Below are 13,104 nucleotides of genomic sequence, written 5' to 3'. Positions count from 1 at the left end.
AACAAAATAAATCAGCCTTGTAAAAAGATGTAACTTCGAAGCAGTTTTTTGTGTTAACTCTCCTATTAAATGGAACAAAATCCGATGAAGGTTTAATGAATCTATTCAAACGTTGCCTTTTTTGATGCTGTTGGTGGTGTACAATGGAGGGGCAGAATTGAAACGCACTCACGCCTAGGTGTGAGATGATTATTCAAATGGGCTGCGAGGAAATTTGGATTGGAGGTTGGTGTGGCGCGCACACAGCTATATCACAGTTCACCGCCAGCCATTCACGTCACTTCAAGCCACTGTCATTGCAAGCCGCTTCGGATCGCTTCTGGCGGCAGTTTACAGGAGCCAGCGCTTTTCAAAATAACCCTATTTCGCAATCCGACACACAAGGAGGGGGGTGATCCGGCGCCCGAGATCTTTTTTTTTCCTCTCTCTCTCTCTCAGCAGGAACTTTTCTCTGTGTCTCTCTGCCTCCCGATTGATCGCATGCATTCTACCTCCAGCATGCTAGGCGCAGTGAAAATGGAAGGACACGAACACACGGACTGGAGCTCCTATTATGCAGAGCCCGAGGTAGGCTTCAGCACAAAAATGCAATCCTCTTTATGTACAAGATAATATTAGCCTTAAGATAATATTAACTTTGTGATCAAATATTGACTCGCGGTGCCTCCAATTCCTCCTCGATTTGCACGCAATAGTCTTTAAACAAAGTTCTATTTGGCTAAAATAAAAGTTTCCGCTGTGCATTTAAATACTTCGATGCGCTGGAGACATAACTTATTCAACTTTTCTTTACTCGGCGATTATATTCCACATTGTTTACGCAAAACCCAGATGTTAAGTTTCGTCCAGACTGTGCTCGGATATGTATTAATGAAAGTGTATTCACAATCCGTCGGCTATCGGGCTTTTTTTTTTTGTTTATTTTTTTCTTTAATATGCCTCTATGGCTTTGAGATGTACACACTTTTTCTTTTTAACTGATGTCGTTCATGTTAAATTAATAGTATAATATATGCATCGTTTCTTTCGATTTAAAACAAAACCTTTTGTTCATTGGGGACCCTAAGGTAGAAATGAATATAATTTCAACAATTTAAGAAGTGGGTTTGTTCTGATAAACCTACTGGGCGATTGCTTCATTAATTAGTGCAACTTTTTATTCTTATAAAATAAGAAAATATCTCATTGTAAATGATAATTGTAAGCATATATGTTTTTATATATATATATATATATATATATATACAATTTTACAATTATATATATAACATATATGTAATATATATATAACATATATGTATGGAGTTACTGCAGCATTTTGTGAATAAATACCTTCGATTTGTACCAGCATCTGCAGTTATATAGTATAAGAAAATAACTGCAGATGCTGGTACAAATCGAAGGTATTTATTCACAAAATGCTGCAGTAACTCCATACATATATGTTATATATATATATTACATATATGTTATATATATATATATATATATAATTGTAAATTTGTGAATTGCCCTTGCTAACACAGCAAAGGACAATTTGTAGCCGTTTCAAAATAAAACACAGTAGAGACAAAATGCTAGAGTAACTCAGTGGGACAGGCAGCATCTCTGGATAGAAGGAATGGGTGACGTTTCGGGTCGAGACCCTTCTTCAGACATTTAAAATAAAGTAAAACCGATCGGTGCCGGAGAATCGTGGACGTTCAAATCACTGGGTGAATTTTATATAATTGACCGTGTTTTTTTTTATTTTATTCTTTTCAAGGGTTATCCCTCCGTGAGCAATATGAACGCTGGGATTGGAATGAACGGCATGAACACTTACATGAGTATGTCTGCTATGGGTACCGCGGGCAACATGACGGCGGGGTCCATGAACATGTCTTACGTGGGCACCGGTATGAGCCCGGCTATGACCGGCATGTCTCCCGGTGCCGGAGCAATGAACGGCATGGGGGCCGGGATGGCGGCCCTCAGCCCCAGCATGAGCCCGATGAACGCTCAGGCCGGATCTATGAACGCTCTCACCTCCTACACCAACATGAGCATGAGCCCGATGTACGGCCAATCCAACCTCAACAGATCCAGGGACCCCAAGACCTACCGCCGCAGCTACACCCACGCCAAGCCTCCTTACTCTTACATCTCCCTCATCACCATGGCCATCCAGCAATCCCCCAGCAAGATGTTGACCCTGAGCGAGATCTACCAATGGATCATGGACCTCTTTCCTTTCTACCGCCAGAACCAGCAGCGCTGGCAGAACTCCATCCGCCACTCTCTGTCCTTTAACGATTGCTTCCTCAAAGTGCCCAGGTCTCCGGACAAGCCGGGGAAGGGCTCTTTCTGGACCCTGCACCCGGACTCTGGCAATATGTTCGAGAACGGCTGCTACCTCCGGAGGCAGAAGCGCTTCAAGTGCGACAAGAAGCAAGCGGTAAAGGGGTCTCAGGACCCGAACAGGAAAGGCTCGGAGCCGGGCTCAGCCGGCAGCGGCAACAGCAGCTCGGAGAGCAGCGCCGGCAACGAGTCCCCTCATCCCAGCGGCTCCCCGGGAAGCGAGCAGAAGAGGACCATGGCCGACCTGAAGCCCACCTCGGGTCTCAGCCCGGAGCACACTCACGCCGTCAACGTGGTGTCTCAAGCCCAGCAACACTTGATGCACCACCAGCAGCACCACTCGGTCCTCTCTCACATCCCTTCGGAAGCCCAGGGTCACCTCAAACCAGACCACCATTACTCGTTCAACCACCCCTTCTCGATCAACAACTTGATGTCCTCCGAGCAACAGCACCACAAAATGGACTTGAAGGCCTACGAACAGGTGATGCACTATTCCAATTACAACTCCCCAATGTCTGCCAATCTCCCAATGAACCCCAAAACGGTCTTAGAATCGACGGCCATTGTGGGCGACTCGTCCTACTACCAAGGTGTGTATTCTAGACCCATCATGAACTCGTCTTAAAAACAAAACTTTCCACGCACATAAAGACTTTGCCAACTGTGTACATTTGTAATGATAATAATTGGGAAAAAAAACCCATGTTGTTTGTGGCCAAGCATTGGAAAAAAAATATTTTTTGATGTTTTCAAACTGTTAGTTGTCAGATTGTTTTAGCGATTTCTTTTTAGGGGGGTGTGGGTGGGTATGGGAAGGGAAAAGGGGGGCAGGTTAGGTGGTCTCGTGCCGGGAGCACCGTTTTAAATGTTTTTGATTTTAACTACAGAGAGGTTCAGAATAAGGCAACGTATCCATTCCATTTCCGTGTACAGTTTTAGAACGCACCCTTAGAATAACTTTCCAACGATGACCAAAAAAAACGAATCAGTTCCTTTCCTTTGCAACAAAACTAAACATGACCGACCCATGAAGGAACGTTTGCCACCATTTTAAACGACAACAGAACAAAACAAAAAACAAAAAAATCTACTACGAGTAATTTATGGTTTGTGTCTGCTTTATTTATGGCTTGTATACACGTCTGTTTTGGTAGCGGACTACCAAATTTTCAGAATATATATTCGAAAGAAGTGTTAAGTGTTAGATGTACACGACTAATTCTGTCAAACCGCAGTGGCGACTATGTTCCGTTAGCTCCCATAAGCGAAAAGTTAATTGTCCACAAATCGTTGCACTTTTGGTAATTTCATAATAATTGGCCAAGGCTCCCCGTGATCCTGGAGGGGAGGCGGCGATTTCATAATTCCCATTTTGCTACATGACCCGAAAGTGACTTAATTTATTGTTAAGCTGTAGATCTTAGCGCGGAGGATATATATATTTTTTCTTTTTGCTTTCCGTTGTAAGAAATTTAAAAAAAGAAACGTTTTTTCCCCTCTCTCTCTCTCTCTTTCGCGTTGAAATGTTAACATTTTTATAAAAAGACAAGTGTAATAGCACACACACACACACACACAAAATAAACGAACATATTTTCCTCCGATTTCACAACCTGTGATTCTTTTTTTTTAATGATCTTGATCGCATTGTGGTCCAATCGATTAATTCCATCTCGTCAGGCGGTTGAAAACATAGAAATAAAGGGACTTCCTGATCAACAAAACAGCCCGGGTTAATTGTCCCAAGGTTCAATACTAATGCGCTGAAAATAATTTACTTTGCACACCCAAATTTGGATGTTAACATAATTCATAACATGCTGAAGTAACTGAATGAACGGGGACAGTTCTCTAGACAGTGTGCCGAGAACGTTTGGTTTGTGTTATAACTCAGGTAAAAGAATTAGATTTATTCACAAAATGCTGGAGTAACTCAGCAGGTCAGGCAGCATCTCGGGAGAGAAGGAATGTGTGACGTTTCGGGTCGAGACCCTTCTTCAGACTGAATTAGATGTTTCCCAATTGTTTATTTGTTTTCTTTCGCAAGTAATGTTAAGATCTGGACTCCAGCCCAACTTAAAACACAAAATGCCGGAGGGACTCATCGGGTCAGGCAGCATCTGGGGAGGGAATGGACTTTAAGTCGGGACCCTTCTTCAACCTCGAATCGTCGCCCGCCCGTTCCCTTCACAGACGCTGCCTGGCCCGCTGAGTTCCCCCAGCGCTCCGTTGTTCTTTTGCTCAAGATCCCAGCACCTACAATGCCTTGTGTCTCCAGCCTAACTAATGCCCAACTATTTCGGAGTGACCGCGTATCTTGTGCTAAATGAGCGGGGAGGAGGGGGCAGTTTTAAAGGGTGCCGAGAACGTTTGCTTTAATAAGGCTTGTGTTGCAACTCAGGTAAGAGTTTCGTGGGGTATTTTTAATAGTGTTGCAGGTGCGGGGCGAGCGAGGGGGAGGGGAACAATGGGGAGAGAGTCTGCCGATTTATATTTCCCCTGTCATGGTGTTGTAGCAACTGGGTGGATAGGCGCCAGGTAAAGGGTTAGTCAGTCTGTCCCTCTTCTTGTCTTTGCTTCTGTTTTTTTTAAATGGTGTAGGTTTCCCTCGCTGAGAAAAGCATTACTGCTCTTTCAGTAGAATGGCATTTAAAAGGAATGTTTAGCTTGCTAGCACCAATGTAGAACCCGGCTAGCGTTGACTGACGAATGGTTGGTTATGCTTCCTATTAATTTACAACTAAAATGGATATTGAACGCCCATAATATGCTGCACCTACTAATATTTTCGTGTTTCCATGAATGGAAAGCTGACAGGCTCTGTTCCGTACATTTAGGAAAGATTCATTCGGGATTTTATTTTGTGACGTGCATGCACAGTATGTGAAAACCTTTGATATTCAGGTGATAGCCGGTCAGATAACGACTGGCCCTGAATGAATTCTCTGCGATGAGATCAGGCAGATATAATTGTTTAATTAAACACGACCACTTAGCCGCAATAGACACGTTCACTCACAATGAACGGTCGCGATTGAAAACTCTGATGCTAACGATACTGGGTCGTGAAATGCGATTATTATTTTGCCATTATACCATCCGACTTTTAAAAATTTCATTTCGAAAAAGTAAAGCGGGACTGATTTGACAACTTTCCCGTTTGACCAATATTCCCAGCCAACTTGCTAGCCTTTTCCCCCTTTTCTCCAGAGATGCTGTCTGACCTGCTGAGTCGCGCCAGTGTTTTGTGCCTATCTTCGGTTTAAACCAGCATATGCAGTTCCTCTCTGCACAATTTGCTCGCTCGGTCGTTTCTGAGTTTCCGAGATATAACTGTATTCCTGTTTTTGTGAATGTGCATGGCGTGGCGATAATAATTTGAATTATTAAAATGATCTTTCCCTGGACTTCGGGCATCTTACAATAAAATGGGGTGATATTATGAATTGGTTCCGATGTCATTCTGCTTTCTTAACTTAAATCGGGCTGCTCTTCTAAAATGTTGTTGGCAGAATTCTGGGGTTGAAGTTGGGGGAACAGATTCTCCCTCTTATCTGTTTCATCCAATCTCCCGGCCGGCATCATTGTTTTGTAAGATAATACGTTCATTAGCTCTCGTCTTGTTCTGTCCTTGTCTGGGCTGACGTGTTAATATCATAGAGATTTTTGAAAAACAAAAACACGAGCGCAAGACACAATTCATTTTTAAAGTAATAACGATTTGGGTTACTGTACCGGCAAACCCGGTGCTCGAACGAAAATCCGATCTAGGTCATTCCAGACAAGATTACACGTTTTATGGACAAATTCAGAATATTGATGTAACAGAGTTTTGAACACGCAGCTGATTTCAGTTTGCAAAACATTTAACAATTAGCACACTTAAAATAGTTCACTTTTAGTTTTACATAAAGTATTTCCCCCTAGCTTTTAACGTTAATACGTTCATTTTTCATTTCACTGCACATTTATGTGTATGTGACAAATAAATTGACTATTGACTATTGATAATAGCACCATGGATTCTGAAGGCCGAGGGCAAAGTGTAATGTCGATTTTGAGAAACGGAAACATTTGTGTTTCTACTGAGGCACCCAATGTGATTGCAAAGTAACCCAGGATTCGGTATAAAGATCCAAGGACCAGGTCAGCTGCTAATTTCAGGGGACCCACTGTAATTTTACCTTTAGTTCTTTCTGTTTGGCGAATTTAATGAATGCAGCTCAGCACTAACCAACTCCGAACAACAAGAGCTACCTTAATAGTGACAACTTTATATGAGCAAGAGTTGAAATCGTGCCACGCTAGGCTTTGCAGTTCTTGTTTCAACTCGCCGTGCTTTCCCTCCGGCCCTGAATAAAAAAACGAGGCGTCTCGATTATATTAAAGACATTATTTTAGACCCGTGATAAACGGGTTGCCAGATCGGCCACGCATTTCTCGAGCAGGCACTGGGATGATTTTAAAGTGAACACACTGTTGCAATGTAGGGTGACGTTCTCGCCCTCAAAAGACCATCGAGAGAAAAGATGTAGAATTACCACTTGCCAATTGATGGAGGGAGTTGGTTTCAGAATATTTTGTAAAGTTAAGAAGTGGAATTAAGAGAGGCGAAACAGTCAGAAGGTAGGACTTTTGACATTTTTAAAAAAAAGGGTATTGGATAGATTGTTGTCATGTCCCAATTCCGGATACAGTTTCCCACGCGCCGATGGTGTTTCTGTCGGATCAAAAATAACAACATTAAGTCCTCTTCTAAATCCACATTGTCCCAACACACCGTCACATCTGCAATCGCCGAGGAGCAACTTCAATCTCGCTCTAAGGACACACACGTCGCGAACCAACCATGAAATTTGTTTCATTATCACATAAAGGCCTCCCGCGGAGAGACAGAATGGAGCTAGAAATGAGCCAGCAACCGGCGACAAAGACGCGTGAATGCGATGCTGTAACCTACATGTTACATATTACAGCACCATTGTCAGGGGGTCGCTTTTAAACTACTTAAAAATGTCTCTCACTTCAGTGATCCAGCAAGATAAATTGCCGCATTACATCGAACTCTGACAGTGTATAATATAATTACACAGTGGGCGAGTTTAATTAAACACACACACACACACACACACACACACACACACACATATATATATATATATATGTGTGTGTTTTATCTCTATATATATATATGTGTGTGTGTGTGTGTGTGTGTGTGTGTGCTTTCTCTCTCCCTCTCTATGTATATATATGTGTGTGTGTATGTAGAGAGTATAAATATATTTAACGATAGTTAACTATTTAGAAATATTTGTATCTATATGTTTGCACGTACACACACACACATATGTAGAATAATTGTTATAAATATTTAAACTGTTCTATACACACACACACACACACACACACATATATATGTGTGTGTTTTATCTCTATATATATATGTGTGTGCACAACCCGCAGGCATTGCCACTTTCATTTCACTGCACATCGAGTATGTGTATGTGACAAATAAATTTGACTTGACTTGATATATGTGTGTGTGTGTGTGTGTGAACACGTTAACACGTCTGTGTATGTGTAGTTCCGTTTTAAAATACAAAATGCGTTTATACAACATATGAACTCACGCACACTCATTTTCACCAGCTAAAACACACACGCACGCACACATTTTCGCCAGTTAAAACGCACACACACACACATTTTAACCAGCTAAAACACACACACACACACACACTCACACACTCACATAAATATATATTTTTCACCAGCCAGACACATGCACAGATGCACACACACACACACACACACACACACACACACACACACACACACACATACACACGCACTAGTTCGCTAGAATAGTGCGAGACCATTTTACACCGCGGGCCCCGATATTAAAGATTTGCTGTGTTTTGGTACCTGTTTAATCCGCGCTCAGTCCAGACTCCATGCTATATGCTGACTTTATTAATAAGATATTGCATGTGATCGGTGAATAAATAGGGAAAAGTAAACACGAAAAATCTATCTGCCCTTGCACGTCACACTCAAGTCAGTTTCCACAGGTATCCGTTATTCTTCCTAATTTTTCGTGCGATGTGTTTAAAGGAATTTTATGACACCGATCAATATCTTGGTAAAATAATCATTTTGGACCTCGCCGGGCAGTGAAATCTTTGCTTTGTGCTAAAGTCAACACTAGCTGTGTGGAGCTCAAATAATCCTGCGTTGCATCGACTTCTTTACAGTCAGAACGGTGCCTCGCGGGTTAGGACTACCGGCGCGGTTGGACCTACGAGAATAAGGTACGCTTATCTGCAAAATGCCAGTGGATTTAGGTTGAAAAGGAAATGTTTAAAAATATATATCCCGTTTAATATCAGATAAACTGATCCTAAACCTTTCCCGCCATGGTCGGCGTCTCACCTGTACCCAGCTTTTATTACATTATATGTAGGACGCGATAAAGAAAATGGGACAATCGGGCCTAGTTTTTCCCTTAAATTAAGATTGTAACTGGAAATAACATTTGCTACTTTAACCTGGAGATTGTTTTATTTTTGATTTGCTTTAGCGGGGATTACGATCAAATTGAAATCAGATGGAACGAAGCAATCAACGCGCACTCAATAAATCTGTTCGCATCTTAGCTTAAAACCAGAATCTTTCAATTTCACGGTTGCCAACTATTAAATACGGTTTGGGGTCTGGTAACTCAAGTAGGCTACTTATTTTCGAAAGGAGAGTCATTTCTCTTCAAGAAGCCACTCGAGTTCCAGGTTACTTTTAAGTTAAAAAAAAACGAACTCTACAATAATTATATTGACATCTATGAAGAGACGAACTTAATAACGAAAAGATGCCTCTTTTAATTGGATTTACTCGACTGAGTGATGGTTACTCCTGAGACTTATTGTGATCGGATTGAATCAGAAATAAATGTCCGACAGACATGTAGCTGTTAATGGGGGTCAGATAAGCACATATAACGTGTGGACAATTAGAAGGAGATATATGGGCACAACTATTAGAAACAAGGGAGGTGGGATGGATGCATGGATAATTGCAGCTAACAGATTTTCAAGACATTCATGTTTTGATGCATCGGCAAATGATACGAAACGCATTGTTTTAAATAAGTGGCGCACAGGGAATTGGAGATTGTTTTTTAAAAATCTCTGTGAACAATGAACCGGGCATCGTTTTGTTTTTTAAAAAAACCAGATAAGGCAAGCAGAGTTAGATAATGGCGAAACAGAACGCAACCTCAGGAAGAGGACATTAACGATTGGGGAAAAAGGCCCCAGTTTGTCGATGTGTGAGCGATGGGAAGAGAAGACCCACGTAACAAACAAACCCCGTACTTGTCTCCCAATGTGATCTTCAGAGAAAACAGCTCGACCTGCTTTCCCCATATAAAATTTAAAAACGCGGCTCTTTGACGAATGTTTTTTTTCCGGCCGCCTTTTGAAAAATTATAGGATCAATCGCAGCGGAAAGTATAACAAATGACAATCTGAAATACCTGAATGTTTTCAATCCCCATTGCATCCTCGTTATTTATTCAGGGTTAAATATGGTTTAAAGAAATCAAGGAAGGAAATTAACTTGTTTCCAGCTCTGCGGTTAATTACAACAGTTTTATTACAGTGTTTTATCAGCATCGTTGCCTAATCAACCTGCTGTTACTATGCATTCACCATATTGGGATAACGACGCGGTCATCGCTGTTATAACTCAAACACTAAAAATGCTCCGCATTTAATTTGCGATGGCCCATTATTGTTAAGTCTTTTGGTTTCTATAAAAATCCGAGAAGTTATTCTAATTCAGCCTGCAGGATGTTTGAACAGTGGTTTCATATTGACCGATCCCAATTAGATCCGTATATATTTTAAAGTGATTTAAACAACAGTGGGTAGGGTATTAAACGAATGTCTTTAACGACGAAACGAGCAACGAGGGGTCGCATTGTCACAGTGGGATTAAGCGAAGGAAGAGAGAGATGAAACCAGAGAGAGATAGCGTGGAGATCGATTCCTACACGATAGCTCTGGCAGTTTTAATCAAACCAAGTCGCCAACACGGGAGCAATTGACAAAACATACCCTAAAACAAAATAATCCTATGCCGCCTTTACATTTTTTAAATAATATTACGTTTTATGGGCGGGAGAATATAAACGATAAGGACAAATACGCCTGCATTGTAAACATCTAATCAAAAATATAGCGAGTGGTTTCTAAAATAACCGATACACTGGCAAATCTGCCTTTGACTAAGGTGTTGTACTATTTCCGAAAAAGAGAAGCAGGTCACTTTCACGTGGCGACATACAAAATGCTTGAGTAAACTCAGCGGGTCAGGCAGCATCTCTGGAGAGAAGAAATGGGTGACGTTTCGGGTCGGTAATGCGGCGCCGCATAACCTGTGTGAGGTCGGATAAAGTTGGCAAACCATTAGTTGTGCCAAGAATCCTAAAGTTTAGGATCAAGTTGTAATGTAATCTGTAGGGGAGTCCTGGGTAGCCGACACGACCAGATCAACTGCAGACCATCAAGGAGTATACGAACCATCAAGGAGGTTAGTATAGTGGACGCGGGGTTGGTATTTACCAAATAGTCATCGCTTGCCCAATTGATGGGGGATTGGTTGAGATTCCTTAGACAGGGGTATTAAAGGGCAAGGAGCCGAGATGGATAGATGGCTTTAGGATATGGTTAAATGTTGCTCCGTTGTATGATGGAACAGGCTGAAGAGGTGAATGGTCTACTCTTGCAATTATATTGCCATTTATTTATAATTCAATCCTGGTACAAAGCTCATGGTCTACCGGGCAGCAATGATCCTTGCTCTCTTAACAAATGGATTAGGACGACACTGGAGATATAGACAATAGACAATAGACAATAGGTGCAGGAGGAGGCCATTCGGCCCTTCGAGCCAGCACCTCCATTCAATATGATCATGGGGCTGATCATTCTCAATCAGTACCCCGTTCCTGCCTTCTTCCCGTACCCCCTGACTCTGCTATCCTTAAGAGCTCTATCCAGCTCTTAAGATGTACCACCAACATTATCTACACACGTTATCGCATAAGTTCATGTTCATAAATTATAGGAACAGAATTAGACCATTCGGCCCATCAAGTCTATTCTGCCTTTCAATCATGGCTGATTTATCTTAACCCCATTCTCCTGCCTTCTCCCATAACCCTTGACACCCGTACTAATCAAGAATCTATCTATCTCTGTCATAAATCTATCAATTGACTTGGCCTCCACAGCCTTCTGTGGCAAAGAATTCCACAGATTCACCACCCTCTGACTAAATAAATTCCTCCAAATCTCCTTCCTAAAAGAACGTCCTTTAATTCTGAGATCATGGCCTCTGCTGCTAGACTCTCCCACTCGTGGAAACATCCTGGCCTTACCCACTCTATCCAGGCCATCTATCTGTCCATTCTGCAGATCCACTGGGTGGTCACCAGACCCTCTGTTCTGAGGCTCCATCGTGGCACTAGATTACCAAGCAGGCTTTGGGATCAAGTCAAAGATGTTCTTAAAGTCTCCTTGAGAGACTCAACATCCACCCACACCCCCACAGACTCAATAGACAATAGGTGCAGGAGGAGGCCATTCGGCCCTTCGAACCAGCACCGCCATTCAATGTGATCATGGCTGATCATTCTCAATCAGTACCCCGTTCCTGCCTTCTCCCGATACCCCCTGATTCCGCTATCCTTAAGAGCTCTATCCAGCTCTCTCTTGAATGCATTCAGAGAATTGGCCTCCACTGCCTTCTGAGGCAGAGACTCCAGGGATCACAGATCCTTAAACCTGGTCAGAATGGAGAAGGGACATTGGGGACTGCATTGGGACATGCAGGACTGCACGACCCTTCAGTCACCTCCTTCCCAGAATCAGTGAGTCACACGTTGACCTCATCTCACAACCCAGCACCTAGAGAATTGAAGTCATCCTCCGGATCGAGGACCATACGAGGGTGTCTTTCCATCTGTCTCTCTATCTTTCGCTCTTTCTATACAAACAAGGAACTGCAGCTGTTGCTTTATACCAGAGATACTGTAGATGTAAAGTGCTGGAGTAACAGCGGGTCGGGCAGCATCTCTGGAGAAAAAAGATGGCTGACATTTCATGCCGGGACCCTTCTTCAGCCCTGCTTCACACACACTCTCTCTCTCTCTCTCTCTCTCTCTCTCTCTCTCTCTCCCTCTCTCTCCCTCTCTCTCTTCTCTTCTCTCTGTCTCACTGTCTCACTGTCTCTCTCTCTTTGAAAGAACTGCAGATGCTGGTTTAAATGGAAGATAGACACAAAATGTTGGAGTAACTCAGCGGGGCAGGCAGCATCTCTGGAGAAAAGGAATGGGTGACGTTTCGGGTCGAGACCCTTCTTCAGACTCAGGATCTGTCTGTCTGTCTGTCTGTCTGTCTGTGTGTGAGTCTGTCTGTGTATCTGTCCGTCTGTCTGTCCGTCTGTCTGTCCGTCTGTCTGTCTGTCTGTCCGTCCGTCCGTCCGTCTGTCTGTCTGTCTGTCTATCTATCTATCTGTCTGTCTATCTATCTATCTATCTATCTATCTATCTATCTATCTATCTATCTGTCTATCTATCTATCTATCTATCTATCTATCTACCTACCTACCTACCTACCTACCTACCTCTATCTTTTGTCGTTTACCTATTTAATTTATAACCATCCAACGAGAGCGTATTCGCGTCACACAAAAATCATT

The 13,104-nt window shown here is 42.4% G+C and overlaps 1 protein-coding gene across 1 annotated transcript; it reads left to right on the top strand.

Moving 5' to 3' along the window:
- Positions 1-297: 297 nt before the first annotated feature.
- foxa2 (forkhead box A2) lies at positions 298-3,132 on the top strand. Its single transcript, XM_078405930.1, has 2 exons — positions 298-567; positions 1,766-3,132. Exons 1-2 carry the CDS (start codon positions 481-483, stop codon positions 2,966-2,968), a joined length of 1,290 nt encoding a protein of 429 aa, XP_078262056.1. The 5' UTR covers positions 298-480; the 3' UTR covers positions 2,969-3,132.
- Positions 3,133-13,104: the final 9,972 nt, after the last annotated feature.

Source organism: Rhinoraja longicauda, chromosome 9, assembly GCF_053455715.1.
Source record: "Rhinoraja longicauda isolate Sanriku21f chromosome 9, sRhiLon1.1, whole genome shotgun sequence".
NCBI lineage: Eukaryota > Metazoa > Chordata > Chondrichthyes > Rajiformes > Arhynchobatidae > Rhinoraja > Rhinoraja longicauda.
This window is presented reverse-complemented; position numbering and strand designations above follow the sequence as displayed.